The sequence below is a fragment of the Hypanus sabinus genome, chromosome 25, assembly GCF_030144855.1.
Source record: "Hypanus sabinus isolate sHypSab1 chromosome 25, sHypSab1.hap1, whole genome shotgun sequence".
Lineage (NCBI taxonomy): Eukaryota > Metazoa > Chordata > Chondrichthyes > Myliobatiformes > Dasyatidae > Hypanus > Hypanus sabinus.
In genome coordinates this window covers 44,728,093-44,744,371 of record NC_082730.1, presented here as the reverse complement: position 1 = coordinate 44,744,371, position 16,279 = coordinate 44,728,093, and the positions used below count along the sequence as shown (strand labels likewise).

The window sequence follows — 16,279 nt, the reverse complement described above, 5'->3', positions numbered from 1 at the left end:
TGAAGAAACCTGTATGATGATGGGCAGAATGTACAGACTCCTACAGGCAGCAGTGGAAATTGAACCATAATTTTACGCCTGACACTGTAAAGCATTGTGTTAACCATTACAAGACCTCATTCTGTCATTCAGAAATGCATTTTAAAATCCCCTGTTTTTAATTAGCAATATAGCATGGTTAGAGGCCCTTTTGACACCATGAGCCGGCACCGTCCAAATACACTCGTATGACCAGTTGGCTTACCAACCTGTCTGTCTGTGGAACGTGGGAAGAAACTGCAGCACCCGGAGGAAACTCACAAGGTCATGGGGAGAACGTACTAACTCTTTACATATAGTGGTGGGAATTGAACCCTGATCGCTGGTGCGTTGCACTAACCACTATGTTCAGTGAGGTCTCCATAAGTGACAGCGCAGCAGCTGTTAATGCGACTTCTTCAGTTAGTGTGCCCACACACAGCAAAGACCACGTGCTTGTCTCTGTGAGGTTGGTGGGAAAGCAGAGTTAACATTGAATGCTGGGGAGTGGATTGGGATGGTGTTTGTTGCCTGCAGTTTGCAGTGGATGTACTGATAGGATTGTCCTGAGGTACCGTTCATCTGTTGAATGGACAGTGAGCTGACACATAAGTAACAGAGGCACCTTGACTATTCCATGAATGAAAGGGTTAACATGAGAGGAATGATTGATGGCTCTTGGCCAATTCTCGTTGGAGTTTAGAAGAATGATGGGGATCTCGTTGAAGCCTATCGAATATTGAATGGCCCAGACAGAGTGAACATAGGATGTTTCCTGCAGTGGGAGAGTTTAGGAACAGAGGGTACAGCCTCACAATCTAAGGGTTTCCATTTGGAATACACCCTATCATTATATGCAGGGGATATGTTCCTCGGAGTTGATGCGTAATATGAAAAATGCATAATGTAAATAATTATTTAAATAGAGAAAATAGGGATGTGTTCTGGAGGGCTTCCTAAGCATGTTTTATCTATAATTTATTCACATTTTCATACCAATATGACACAAAAGCAGTACCACAAGGCAACATTCGTATTATATTTAATCAATTTAAGGTAATATTCAACACAATAAATCAGAGAGAGTTAACATGCTAAGGTGTACAGTACTCACCAACAGTGGCAGGTGTGTTGGCATCGGGTGATGAGTGGTTGTGCAGTGGTGTCGGGCAGCTTTACATGGATGAGATGGATGGTTGTGTGTCGTCAGGGTCATCAAGGACAGCAAGGGGTGAAGGAAGACTCACAGAACTCTCAGAACTGCCAGCAGCAGGAGATGACACTGGTTTGAAGTGGTGAGGGTTGTTTGCTTGGCGGCATTTTGTTTTTCAAGATAAATTTGCTTGTAGGGAAGAAGGATTGACTGCAAAGAATGACTGAAATGCTGACTCCGTACTAACTTGAGTCCATGTCCATCGCCATTTCTGCCAAGTGTTCTGCAGCCTTAAAAAATTCTGCCAGTTGCTTCACCATAAAATCCTTCACCTGCAACTCAACACTTTCCTCTTCATCATTGTTAATCACCTTCAGTCTGAGTTAAATGCAGAAGGTCATCCACACTTATTTCTTCATCATGAGTTCTACCACGACAGTAGTCTAGAGATCTGAGAATCCTTCCCCACCAATTTTAGCTGCCCAGTGGACGGGAAGCATATTCTTACTCAAAACCTTAAGAGCACGGGGTTTAGCGAATGGTAAACTAAGAGAGGCTTCATCTTACAGTCTCCTTCAGCACTGGAACACATCAGCAGTCAACCTATCCTTTGCTGACTTGAAACCTGACACAGTTTTTTCATCCTTACTTCTAAAAGTGCATTTCGGCATACGCTTCCAAAAACGCCTGGTCTAGTCTGCATTAAACACCTGCTTTGGTGTGATGCCTAACTCAGCTATCATAGCCCACAAATGCAAAGGGTAGCATTCAGCAGCTTTGTGGTCAGCGCTAACTCGCTAAACACACACAGCTAAGTTGTGAATCCTGTGACGATTAACAAACGTAGAAAACCATCCCCTGCTTGCATTAAAGCTAACGATATCATTTGACACTTCCTCACCAGTCTCTGAACAAAGGCTAGCTCTGGGAAGTAGCATCTGACGCAGCCCTGTTTATAATTTCCAACCTTTTTTCAAGTGTCAAAGTGGATCTCTGCCGCTTGGCTAATGGCCCAAGACTTTGCATTGGCCACTTGGGAGGCATAGTTAAATATTTCAAGCACAAAATCAGTGCACCGTAGGTAATAACAACGAAAGTGTCGGGGTCTGGTCCAGTCCGGAGCCTGCGTTCCGGGTCTTGATCTGGTCCGTGGACACCGGACTCCGGGTCTTGCTGCTGTCCCACCCATCACCCTTGAGCTAGTTAGGACCCTCCTGGCTTAAGGAGGTACATCTGCGGCTAATTCAGCTGCAGGTGTTTATAACGGGCCTTGGGACTGAGACCAGGTGGGTGGTCATTTTGTTCTGCATCCTGCTCTCTGCTGGCTCCGTACTCTGCTGATTGACCGATTCCACATCCTGTTTACCCTGCCCGGGTTCTGACCTGCTCCGTATCCTGTTTACCCTGCCCGGGTTCCGATCTGCACGGCATCCTGTTTACCCTGCCCGGATTCTGACCTGCTCCTCCGCATCCTGTTTACCCTGCCCGGGTTCCGACCTGCTCCGCATCCTGTTTACCCTGCCCGGGTTCCGATCTGCTCCGCATCCTGTTTACCCTGCCCGGGTTCCGATCTGCTCCGCATCCTGTTTACCCTGCCCGGGTTCCGATCTGCTCCGCATCCTGTTTACCCTGCCCGGGTTCCGATCTGCTCCGCATCCTGTTTACCCTGCCCGGGTTCTGTCCTGCTCCGCATCCTGCTAACCCTGCCCAGGTTCTGACCTGCTCCGTATCCTGTTTACCCTGCCCGGGTTCTGACCTGCTCCGCATCCTGTTTACCCTGCCTAGGTTCCGATCTGCTCCGTATCCTGTTTACCCTGCCCGGGTTCCGATCTGCTCCACATCCTGTTTACCCTGCCCGGGTTCTGACCTGCTCCGTATCCTGTTTACCCTGCCCGGGTTCCGATCTGCTCCGCATCCTGTTTACCCTGCCCGGATTCTGACCTGCTCCTCCGCATCCTGTTTACCCTGCCCGGGTTCTGACCTGCTCCACATCCTGTTTACCCTGCCCGGGTTCCGATCTGCTCCGCATCCTGTTTACCCTGCCCAGGTTCTGACCGATTCCACATCCTGTTTACCCTGCCCGGGTTCTGATCTGCTCCGCATCCTGTTTACTCTGCCCGGGTTCCGATCTGCTCCGCATCCTGTTTACCCTGCCTGGGTTCTGATCTGCTCCGCATCCTGTTTACTCTGCCCGGGTTCCGATCTGCTCCGCATCCTGTTTACCCTGCCCGGGTTCTGACCTGCTCCGCATCCTGTTTACCCTGCCCGGGTTCCGATCTGCTCCGCATCCTGTTTACCCTGCCCGGGTTCCCACCTGCTCCTCCGCATCCTGTTTGCCCTGCCCGGGTTCCCACCTGCTCCTCCGCATCCTGTTTACCCTGCCCGGGTTCCGATCTGCTCCGCATCCTGTTTACCCTGCCCGGGTTCTGACCTGCTCCGTATCCTGTTTACCCTGCCCGGGTTCCGATTTTCTCTGCATCCTGTTTACCCTGCCCGGGTTCTGACCTGCTCCACATCCTGTTTACCCTGCCCGGGTTCCGATCTGCTCCGCATCCTGTTTACCCTGCCCAGGTTCTGACCGATTCCACATCCTGTTTACCCTGCCCGGGTTCTGATCTGCTCCGCATCCTGTTTACTCTGCCCGGGTTCCGATCTGCTCCGCATCCTGTTTACCCTGCCCGGGTTCTGACCTGCTCCGCATCCTGTTTACCCTGCCCGGGTTCTGACCTGCTCCGCATCCTGTTTACTCTGCCCGGGTTCCGATCTGCTCCGCATCCTGTTTACCCTGCCTGGGTTCTGATCTGCTCCGCATCCTGTTTACTCTGCCCGGGTTCCGATCTGCTCCGCATCCTGTTTACCCTGCCCGGGTTCTGACCTGCTCCGCATCCTGTTTACCCTGCCCGGGTTCCGATCTGCTCCGCATCCTGTTTACCCTGCCCGGGTTCCCACCTGCTCCTCCGCATCCTGTTTGCCCTGCCCGGGTTCCCACCTGCTCCTCCGCATCCTGTTTACCCTGCCTGGGTTCTGACCTGTTCCTCCGCATCCTGTTTACCCTGCCCAGGTTCTGACCAGATCCGCATCCTGTTTACCCTGCCCGGGTTCTGACCTGCTCCACCGCATCCTGTTTACCCTGCCCGGGTTCTGACCTGCTCCTCCACATCCTGTTTACCCTGCCCGGGTTCTGATCTGCTCCGCGTCCAGTTTACCCTGCCCGGGTTCCGATCTGCTCCTCCGCATCCAGTTTACCCTGCCCGGGTTCCAACCTGCTCCTTCGCATCCTGTTTACCCTGCCCGGGTTCTGATCTGCTCCTCCACATCCTGTTTACCCTGCCCGGGTTCTGATCTGCTCCGCGTCCAGTTTACCCTGCCCGGGTTCTGATCTGCTCCGCATCCTGTTTACCCTGCCCAGGTTCTGACCTGCTCCGTATCCTGTTTACCCTGCCCGGGTTCTGATCTGCTCCGCATCCTGTTTACCCTGCCCGGGTTCTGACCTGCTCCGCATCCTGTTTACCCTGCCTAGGTTCCGATCTGCTCCGTATCCTGTTTACCCTGCCTGGGTTCTGACCTGCTCCTCCGCATCCTGTTTACCCTGCCTGGGTTCTGACCTGCTCCTCCGCATCCTCTTTACCCTGCCTGGGTTCTGACCTGCTCCTCCGCATCCTGTTTACCCTGCCTGGGTTCTGACCTGCTCCGCATCCTGTTTACCCTGCCTAGGTTCCGATCTGCTCCGTATCCTGTTTACCCTGCCTGGGTTCTGACCTGCTCCTCCGTATCCTGTTTACCCTGCCCGGGTTCCGATTTTCTCTGCATCCTGTTTACCCTGCCTGGGTTCTGACCTGCTCCTCCGCATCCTGTTTACCCTGCCCGGGTTCTGACCTGCTCCCCATCCTGTTTACCCTGCCCGGGTTCTGATCAGCTCCGCATCCTGTTTACCCTGCCCGGGTTCCGATTTTCTCTGCATCCTGTTTACACTGCCTGGGTTCCGACTTGCTCCGTATCCTGTTTACCCTGCCCGGGTTCTGACCTGCTCCACCTCCTGTTTACCCTGCCCGGGTTCTGACCTGCTCCACCTCCTGTTTACCCTGCCCGGGTTCTGACCTGCTCTGCATCCTGTTTACCCTGCCCGGGTTCTGACCTGCTCCACCTCCTGTTTACCCTGCCCGGTTTCCAACTTGCTCCGTATCCTGTTTACCCTGCCCGGGTTCTGACCTGCTCCGCATCCTGTTTACCCTGCCCGGGTTCCGATTTTCTCTGCATCCTGTTTACCCTGCCCGGGTTCTGACCTGCTCCACCTCCTGTTTACCCTGCCCGGGTTCTGACCTGCTCCACCTCCTGTTTACCCTGCCCGGTTTCCAACTTGCTCCGTATCCTGTTTACCCTGCCCGGGTTCTGACCTGCTCCGCATCCTGTTTACCCTGCCCGGGTTCCGATTTTCTCCGCATCCTGTTTACCCTGCCCGGGTTCCGATTTTCTCTGCATCCTGTTTACCCTGCCCGGGTTCTGACCTGCTCCGCATCCTGTTTACCCTGCCCGGGTTCTGACCTGCTCCGCATCCTTTTTACCCTGCCCGGGTTCTGACCTGCTCCGCATCCTGTTTACCCTGCCCGGGTTCTGACCTGCTCCGCATCCTGTTTACCCTGCCCAGGTTCTGACCGATTCCACATCCTGTTTACCCTGCCCGGGTTCCGATCTGCTCCACATCCTGTTTACCCTGCCCGGGTTCTGACCTGCTCTGTATTTGTTCTGTCCAGGTTGATCTTGTCCCCTACTTTTCTCACATGCGCAGGTCCCGCTGCTCCACCCGTTTTGCTCGCGCTGTCACGCTGTCTGCCTGCCTCCCCCGAGTTACCTGGGGATCATGACTGTCATGCTGGTCACCCCGGACCTCGTCCCTGTTCTACCCCTTTGCCTCTGTTGGGCAGGTCTGGCTGGACTGCCGCTGCCCAGCGGGGTGTTCTGCCCTTTCCTGTCCGTTGCCTCCGTTGGGCCGTCCGGCTGCTGCCCGGCGGGGTGTTCTGCCCCTTCCCCCCCCCCTCGCTTCTGATGGGTTGTGCCCTGCACCCACCTCGGAGTCCGCGTCTTGCCCAGGCCTCCGGGTTTCCGCCTGGGAGGCAGCCCTACCCGGGACATATGCAGCCCGCCTTGGGGGGGCGGGGGGGGGGGGTCTCTCCTCCAGCCAAGTCATGTACCTCAAGACCGCGCCCTCTGTCTGACCTCTGTGGTCCTTCTGTCCCGTCTGACTCTGGAATTCTGCTCTTCCTGCCTGCGTCCTGCACTTGGGTCCATTCCCGTCCCCACTCCTGACAGAATCTTAAGAGTGCAAGTTCGCTTATCTATACACTGCCTAAACCAATGCGAGACTCTCGGGAGTGAGACTGTGAGGCACGCACACATGACTTGTATTGGTGGGAAAGCGGTGCTTCTCGTACGAACAGCCTTGCATAACTGTGTTTTGGACACATATAAGGAGAAGTCGGTAGAAATAGGTTCGACACATAACTGAATCTGCATTGTCTGAAGACGCATATGACGAGGGTAGGGTGTAGAGGTGAGGAGGAATATCTTCAGCCAGAGGGTGGCAAATCTGTGGAATTAGAATAGTACAGCACAGTTCAGGCCCTTCGGCCCACAATGTTGTGCCCACCCTCAAACCCTGCCTCCCATATAACCCCCCCACCTTAAATTCCTCCATATACCTGTCTAGTAGTCTCTTAAACTTTACTAGTGTGTCTGCGTCCACCACTGCCTCAGGCAGTGCATTCCACGCACCAACCACTCTCTGAGTGAAAAACCTTCCTCTAGTATCCCCCTTGAACTTCCCTCCACTTACCTTAAAGCCGTGTCCTCTCAATCGCACACACACAAACCCCTCTCTCTCTGTCACAACTCTCCCTCTCTCACAACCCTCTCAATCGCACACACACAAACCCCTCTCTCTCACAATCCCTCCTCTCTCTCACAACGCCCTCACTCTCACAACTTTCTCTCTCTCATACAACCCTCTCTATCTCACACACAACCCTCTCTATTTCACACACAACCCCCTCTTTCTCTCTTACAACCCTCTTGCTCTCTCTCTCTCTCTCACAACTGTCTCCGTCTCATAACCCCTCTCTCTCATAACACTCTCTCTTCCTCTCACAAACACCCCTCTCTCTCTGTCACAACCCACTGTCATAACCCTCTCTATCTGTCACAACTCTCCCGCTCTCACAACCCTCTCTCTCACACACACACAAACCCCTCTCTCTCACAAACCCTCCTGTCCCTCTGAACCCTCTTTCTCTCACAACCATCTCTCTCACAACCCCCTCACGCTCTCACAACCCCTTTCTTTCTCACAACTCTCTTTCTCTCTTACAAACCCCTTGCTCTCACACTCACAACCATCTCCCTCTCATAACCCCTCTCTTTCTCATAACTCTCTCTCCATCACACACAGCCCTGTCTCTCTGTCACAACCCTCTCTATCACAACCTCTCCTCTCTCTCTCAACCCTTTGTCCCTCACAACCCTCTCTCTCTCTCTCACACAACCCTATCCCTCTCTCTCACACAACACTGTCTCTCTCTTTCAAACCCCCTCCTCTCTCTCTCACAACTCTCTCTCAATCACACCCACATCAACCCTTTCCCTCATTACCCCTCCTCTCTCCCTCAACCCTCTGTATCTCACTACCCTCTTTCTCTCACAACCCTCTCTCTCTCTCTCACAACCCTCTCTCTCTCTCACAACCCTATCCCTCTCTCACACAACACTGTCTCTCTGTTTCAAACCCCCCTCTCTCTCTCACAACTCTCTCTCAATCACACACACATCAACCCTTTCCCTCACTACCCCTCCTCTCTCCCTCAACCCTCTGAATCTCACAACCCTCTCTCTCTCTCTCTCTCACAACCCTCTCTCTCACAACTCTCTCTCAATCACACACACATCAACCCTTTCCCTCACTACCCCTCCTCTCTGCCTCAACCCTCTGTATCTCACAACCCTCTCTCTCTAACAACCATCTCTCGCAACCCTCTCTCTCTCACAAACCCTCTTCTGTCTCTCAACCCTCTATCCCTCACAACCATCTCTCTCACAAACCCCTCTCTCTTTCTCACAACTCTGTCTCTCTCACACAACCCTCTCTCTTTTTCTCTCACACATTAACCCCTCTCTCTCTCACAACTCTCTCTCACCACCCTTTCTCAGAACCCTCTCACTCTCAGATACACACAACCCCCTCTCTCTGTCTCACCACCCTCACTCTCTCACAACCCCCTCGCCCTCTCGCGGATCTCCCTCTCTCTCTCTTACTCCCTCCTCTCTCTCTTTCTCCCTCCTCTCTCTCTTTCTCTCTCTCTCGTGGACCCCCCTCTCCCTCTCATAGGGTTAGACCATAAGACATAGGAGTAGAATTAGGCCATTCAGTCCATTGAGTCTGCTCCCTCATTCCATCATGGCTGATCCACTCAACCCTATATACCTGCCTTCTCGCCATATCCTTTGATGCCCTGACTGATCAGGAAATAATCAACTTCCACCTTAAATATACCCATGGATTTGGCGTCCACCAGTCTGTAGCAGGGCAGATTCACTACACTGTAGGGAAAACATTGTTCCTTACCTCTTCTAAAGGGTCGCCCCTCATTTTTGAGGCTGTGCCCTCTAGTTCTGAATACCCTCACCACAGGAAACATTCTCTTCATATCCGCCCTATCTAGTCCTTCCAACATGTGGTAGATTACAATGAGATCCCCACACATTCTTCTAAATTCCAGTGAGTACAGGCCCAAAGCTGCCAAACACTCCTCATATGTTAACCCCTTCATTCCCAGAATCATCTTCATGAACTTTCTCTGTACTCTCTCCAATATGGGCCCACAACTGTTGATAATATGGCCTGACTAGTGCTTTATAAAGGTTCAGCATTATCTCCTTCTTTTAATATTCTAATTCCTGTTAAATGAATGTCAAAATTGCTTTTGCCTCCTTTGCCACAGACTCAACCTGTAAATTAACCTCTGGGAGTCTTGCACCTTTTATCCACCTTGTTCCGAATGCTACACGCATTCCAGGACCTTTAGTCCTGCATTCTATACCCTTTTGAATTTTGCCTCTGTGGTACAACTTAACACTTTGCTCTGTCTGTATTTGTACCAATCACTGGCTGCTTCTTCCTTACATTCATGTTACACCCATCATTTACTTGTAAACCTGCTGGCTCATCCTCAGCTCTGTCATGCTGGTTCCCATCCCCCTGCCATATTAATTTAAACCACTCCCAACAGCTATAGCAAACCTGCCCGTGAGGATATTGGTCTCCTCGGATTCAAGGGCAACCCGTCCCTTTTGGGCAGGTCCCACCTGCCCCAGAAAAGCTCCCAATTATCTGGAAATCTGAATCCCTGCCTCCTGCTCAAATCCTTCAGCCACGCTTTTATCTGCCACCTCATTCTATTCCTATCCTCATTGTTACCAGGCACAGTCAGCAATCCCGAGATTACTACCCCGGACATCCTACTACCCTGCATCCTTCCTAACTCCCTGCATTCTGTTTTTAGGACCTCCTACTTTTTTCTACCTATGGCATTGGTACCAATATGTACCACGATTTCTGGCTGCTCACCCTCCCTTTTCAGGATATTGTTGGCACATTCAGAAACGTCATGGACCCTGGCACCTGAGAGACAAACTACCATCTGTGTAGTTGTAGATGTCAAAGGCAAACTAACACCTTCCCCCCCAGGCTACTCTCTGCTTTCTATAGCAACTGTTCTCTCTGTGATTCCCTTGTCCACCCATCCTTCCCCACTGATTTCCCTCCTGGCACTTATGTGTTACATCTCCTTCCTCACCTCGATCCAGAGCCCCAAACAGTCCATTTCACCTGCAAGTCTTTTGGGATAAGCTACTGTGTTCCCAATGCAGTCTTCTCTACTCTGAAAGACCTGACCTAGATTGTAGATGCTGAGGTTCTCCAGCATTTATTCTGGATTTTCAGCATCTTTAAAATCTCCTTGTGTTTCTGATGTGTGGTCCCTCGTTAGATATCCGGCAACCATCCTGCATTTAACCTGGGCAGAGGAGGTGTTGACAGTTCAGCACCATGAGTGTGGGGACTCAGGGAGGAAACAGCAGTATGTTACTCCAAAGGAAAGAGCTTTAGCAAAACGAGAGACCTGCACTGTATGGCAATCTTTCTTAAACAAAAAAAAACACAGGAGGAACTCAGCAAGTTAGCCAGCATCTATGTACAAAGTTCAAGGTAAATTTATTATCAAAATACTTTGAAACCCCTTTTCATTGGGTGTCTGTAGAGATGCAGCTTGTTAGCCCCTCAGTAACAGCCACAGGATTCAATAGTGAGAAAACCACCTTTCTGAGCCTCCGTACGTCTATGGTCGATAAGAGGGGTTCCACCAAACCCAGGGAGTTTGGGATGTCTCACGCACCTGAACCCCAATCTCAGTGAATACTGTGTAAATGCTGCCAACTTGCAATTACCTGTCAGCAAGAAATAACAGATCGTACACTGCATAAAGAAAGCACATTTCCACCAGCATTCTCGCAAACTTCCTCCCAATTCCACCAACCTGATTGACCGACACTACATTCTTAAGCATGAACATCACAATCCCTTATCTTTAGTTCAAACCCAAGCAGAACAGACTACTCTTACAGAACTGCTAAAATGAAACATAGCAGCAAAAATCTTAACCAGAGAGTTACACTTACCTGTCACCATATACAACCCTGAGATTCATTTTCTTGCAGGCATTCACAGTAGAACAAATAAATACTCTAAAATCAATGATTGACAAGCACATAGACTAACAAACAACCAATGTGCAAAAAAGCACAAAGTGTACAATCAACTAATCGATCAATAAATATACTGGGAATGAGTTCCTGAGTCCTTGAAAGTGAAATTGTAGGTTCAGTGGGCGATGTTATTGCCTCTGTTTCAAGAGCCTGATGGTGCTAGGGTAATAATGGTTCTGGACCTGTGTGGGACCTTCTTCTCAATGGCAGCAGGAAGAGAGTGGGGGTCCACAATGACACATACTCAGTGGTGGGGTGGAGAGGGAAGGGGATTGACCTGAAACATCAACTGTTTACTGCACTCAGTAGATGCTGCTTGACCTGCTGAATTCCTCCAGCATTTTGTGCGTGTTGCTCTGGGTTTCCAGCATCCGCAGAATATTTTGTGTTTGCATTTTTATCATAATTGTGATTTTGTTCATTGTTGTTTCTTCTGCCTCCCCATGCCTGCTGAAAAGTCCTCAACTTGGTGAGCAAGAAACCAGATTTCACCATTACCACTGCAAATCTGTGCCCAAAATACACCGAACCATGGGGCACACCACTCTGGGCTGTCCATACACCGGGCCCTGCACGTTCAGTTTGTCAGTCCTCCATGTTTCTGAGCATGCAAACCACAACAATCATTCACAGGCCTCACACCCTCCTGCTCAGCTTTCCAACCACCCCTCTCACACTACCACTCCTCATTCACTGCATCCCCCTCTCCTTCCTCTCATCTTCCCTTCACTACCTTCCCTTTTTTTCCCCTCCTCTCTTACCCATTCTATTCCTCTTCCCCGTCTGCCTCTCCCTCCCTTCCCCCAATCATTCCCCTCCACAATCTTACCCCTTCACTCACACCCTCTCTCCTACCCTACCATTGTTTCCCCTCACTCCCATTCATTCCCTCTCTCTCACTCTGCTGCCCCTAACTTCTCTCGCTCTCTCTACCCCCTCCCTTTCTCTCCGTTTTCTCTCTGTCTCACTCTTTCTCTCCTCTCTCTCCTCCTCAATCCCTTCCCCTACTCTTTCTCCCCCTCTCTTCCACACTCTCACACCATTCTCTCTATCTCTTTTCTCCCAACTCTCATCATCTCTCTGCCCTCTCTCTCCCCCACACCACTCCCTCTCCCACTTCCCCTCCTCTCACTCCCCCTCTCTCCCCTCTCACAACCTCTCTCTCTCCTCTCCACCCATTCTCTCTCCCTCTCTATCCCCACTCTCTCCCTCTCTCCTACTTGCTCCTCCATCCCCTCTCTCCTTCCCCCTTCTGCCCTGCCTCCCCCTCACCCCTCTCAACCCTCTCCCCTTCCCTGCCCCCTCACTGACCTTTCTCCCCTCCCCTCCCCTCTCTCCTATCCCTCTCCCCCTCTCCATTCCTCTCTCTCCCTCTCTTGCTCTCTATACCCCTCTGTCCCTCTCCCTCTCTCCCCTCACCCTCCCCTCCCCCACTCTCTCCATTGCCCCCCTTCTCCACCTCCTCCAGCTTTCTCTCTCTCTCTCTCTCTCTCTCTCTCTCACTTCCACTCACTCTCCCCTTTCTCTTCATGCTCTTTCCTCCCACTCCACATCTCCTCCCCATCTCCAGCCCTCTCCCCACTCCGTCTGCCCTCCCTCTCCCACGCTTTCCCCTTCCTCTTTTCTCCCCCTCTCCAACTTCCATCTCTCTCTACCCCCCTTCCTCTCTCCACTCCCCTCCTGTACCCTCTCTCTCTTCTCCTTCTCATCCCCTCCTTCCCTTTCCTATCTCTCAATCCCCACCTCTCTCTATCTCCACCTCTCACTCCCCCTTACTCTCCCCGATGCTCTCTGCACTTTTCAATCCCAGCCACCCCCTTCTCCCTTTTCTCCTCCCCTTCTCTTTCCCTCTCTGTCCCCCACTCTCTCCCTCCCTCTCTCTTCCTCTCTGTTTCCCTCCCTCTCTCTCTCCCTCTTTCCCCTTCTCCCCATGCCTCTCTCCCCTTCTATTTTGATGTCACTTTCTCTCCTGCCCTCTTCCTCCTTTTTTCTCTTTCCCTCTGTTCCCATTCTCTCTTCCTCTCTCTTCCCCATTTCCCCATTCTCTCCCCTTCTCCCCTCCTCTCTCACCCACCTCTCCCTGCCCTTTCCCTCCATACTTCCCCCTCCCTGCACCCCTACCCCTTCACCTCTCCTCTCTCCCGTCACCCCTCACTACCCACCCTGCTAACCCTCCCTCTCCTCTTCCTGTCCTTCTTTTGCCTCTCTCCTCCATCTCTCTCTCTTCCCTCTGCTGTCAAACGTCTCACTCTCCTTGTGTTTGGACTCTTCCCAGGGTTACTTCGGAGACCCCTGGAATGTCTTTGACTTCCTGATTGTTATTGGGAGCATCATTGATGTCATCCTCAGTGAAGTGGACGTAAGTACAAGGCCTGCCCCGCGCGCATGTGTGTGTGTGTATCTGTGTAAGCATCTGTCCGTGTGCTATCTGCACTGGTGTCTACCTGTGTGTGTACGCTGTACTGGTGTGTGTCTCTGTAACTGTGCATCTATCTGTGTGTGTTACTTTGTGCTGCAGTGTTCCTGCCTCACTGCCTGTTACTCTGGGATGTCTCCTTGCCTGCCCTGCCTTGCCTTCTGGTGATATTTTGATCAGATAGTTATGGGCACAGTTTGCACTCAGTGATCACTGACTTTCCAACATCCACACCCTGGAGACTGGGACTAGTATCAATGACAGGTAATCACTTGTCGCTGTTGGGGTGCTGGCAGACATTCACCAGATCACATCACCATGCACGTAGTCACGTAGAGCAGCTAGTGATGAGTGCAGTTTGCAACACAGGTTCATTTTTGTCATATTGACCAAGAGACAGTGAAAAGCTTGTCTTGCATACCGTTCATACAGATCAGATCATTACACAGTGCATTGAGCTAAAACAATAACTATGCAGAATAAAGTGTAAGAGCTACTGAAAATAAAAATTGCAGGTAAACAATAAAGTGCAAGATCATAACGGGCTAGGTTGTGAGGCCAGGACTTGATCTTATCATATAAAAGGTCCAGCAAGAATCTGATCACAGTGGGCTAGAAGCTGTCCTCGAGCCTGGTGGTACATGCTTTCAGCCCTTTGTATCTTCTGCCTGATGGGAGATGGGAGACAAGAGAATTTCTGGGGTGGGTGGAATCTGAACTGTGATGATGGTGACATCCTTTGTCCCAGGGAGTATAATGGGAAAACTGGAGTTGTGTCATTATGCCATGGATGGTATAGAAGATTCAATGAGCCCAATTTCCAGCTCTATCTTTCTCTATCTTTTACTCCATTTTTACATAGATCCCTCCTTTCTCTCCCCCCTTTTTCACTTTCCCTCATCACCATTTCCCAAACGGTCATCCTCTCTCTGTTCCTTGCCTCTCCTTCCTTACACAATGTCTCTCTTTGCTCCTATCTCCCTCACCAATTCCCTCTGTTCTCCATATCCCTTTATTCCCTCGCTCAGTTCTTTGTTCCCCTTGCACTTTGCATCCCTCCCCCTTTTGGTCATCTTTTTCTGCTCCCTCCCTTCACCAAACCCACCCCCCGCCACCTGCCTCTGTCCTCTCACCCACCGGCAGATGGCGTTTAATGCGAGGAAGTGGGCAGTTAGAAACCCAAGTGCAGTCTTTATGTAAATTGGGGGGTGCCGGAGGTGATTCATTCACGACAATACAGAATACATTGCTGAATCAGAATCAGGTTGTATGTTGTGAAGTTTGAAGTTTTATGGCAACAGTGCAATGTATTCTATAAACAGTGCAGATACCCACTCAGTGACCACTCTGCCGAGTTCATTGTTTCTACTGCTGTACCAATGTTCAATGAGCTGTGCCCTTCTGCACTCCACTGTTGTAATACATGGTTACTGTCACCTTGAACCAGTCTGTACATTTTCCTCTGACCCCATTTTTGGCCACAGAACTGTTGTTCACTTAATTTTTGTTTGTTTTTTGCACCATTCTCTTTAAGGTCTAGCATTCTCCTAAGGCCTGCTGTGTAAAAATCTCAGGAGATAAGCAGTTTCTGAGATACTCAAATCACCCCATCTGGCACCAGCAATCTTTACACAGTGAAAGTTACTTGGATCATATTTTTCCCTATTCTGATGCTTGGTCTGAACAACAACTGAATTTCTTGACCATGACTGCATGCTTTTGTGCATTGAGTTACTGCCACATCATTGGCTAACTAGATGTTTGCATTAACCAGTAGGTGTACCTAATAAAGTGGCCACTGCATCAACAAAAATAAATAAATAGTGCAAAATATAGAGGTGGTGTTCATGGTTTTATGAACTGTTCAGACCTAAAATGCTGAGTGTGGGCCTTCAGGCTCTTGTACCTCCTCTCTGATGGTAAAAATGAGAAGAGGGCATTTCCTAGGTGATGCCACCATTTTGAGGATGTCGTGTTTGCTGGGGAGCTCGGTGCCCATGATGGAGCTGGCTGAGATTACACCCCTCTGTAGCTTTTCTGATCTTGTGCAGTGGCCCCTCTAGACCAGTTAGATAGAATAGTCATCCAGATAGACAGCTGCAGAACTTTGCTAGAGTTCTTGATGACATAACTGTAGGTATTTATAAAGGAAAAAGGTAAGCCTTTAAAAGCTCAGGCTGTGGGAACAGGCACAGAAGGAGACTTGGGGCAGGTCTGTGGGGCCAGGCAGCATTCTCCTGTTCTTATTTGCTTGTGGTCTTGCTGATATCCTCCTCTCTGAATCTCCACTATTTCTACCTCTTCTCACCTCCTCTCTGTTCCTTCCTCTTATACTTTATCCCACTATTGCTGTCATGCTTTCTCAATTACTTTTCATCTGACTCTCGTTCTCACTGTCTGTTTCTCTCTCTGTCTGTCCAGCTCGCTTCCTCTCTGTCTATTTCTCTTCTCCCTCCCCCTCCCCTGTCTGTCAGTCTCTCTCTCTCTCTACCTGTCTGTCATTCTTTCCCACTCTCTCTCTCACTCTCTCTCTCTGTTTCTGTCTGTCTGCCCAGCTCCCTCTTTCTCTCTGTCAGACTCTTTCTCTCTCTCTCTGTCTCTGTCTCTGTCTGTCTCTTTCTTTCTCTCTGTCACTGTCTCTATCTGTCTGTCAGTCTCTCCCTCTCATTCTCACACTCTTTCTCACTCCCACACTTCCTCTCTTTCCCTCTCTCTCTCTCTCTGTTATCCTTACATTGCCCATTTCTTTTCCCCTTGACCATTCTCTGTCTGTGCTGTGTTCTCTTCCACACTACTTTGTTTCTCTCATCCTCTATCACTCTGTCTCTTGCCCCCCTGCCACTAACTGTTCTCACCTTTCCCCACTCCTGACTCCCCCCTCG

The 16,279-nt window shown here is 50.7% G+C and overlaps 1 protein-coding gene across 1 annotated transcript in view; it reads left to right on the top strand.

Annotated features, from left to right (window-relative positions):
- The window catches only part of LOC132381205 (voltage-dependent L-type calcium channel subunit alpha-1S-like), a 381,429-nt gene that overhangs the window by 262,520 nt on the left and 102,630 nt on the right, over positions 1-16,279 (top strand). Inside the window, exon 28 of the mRNA XM_059950504.1 lies at positions 13,257-13,344. Coding sequence (XP_059806487.1) covers positions 13,257-13,344 — 88 coding nt within the window. The remainder of the gene's footprint in view (positions 1-13,256; positions 13,345-16,279) is intronic.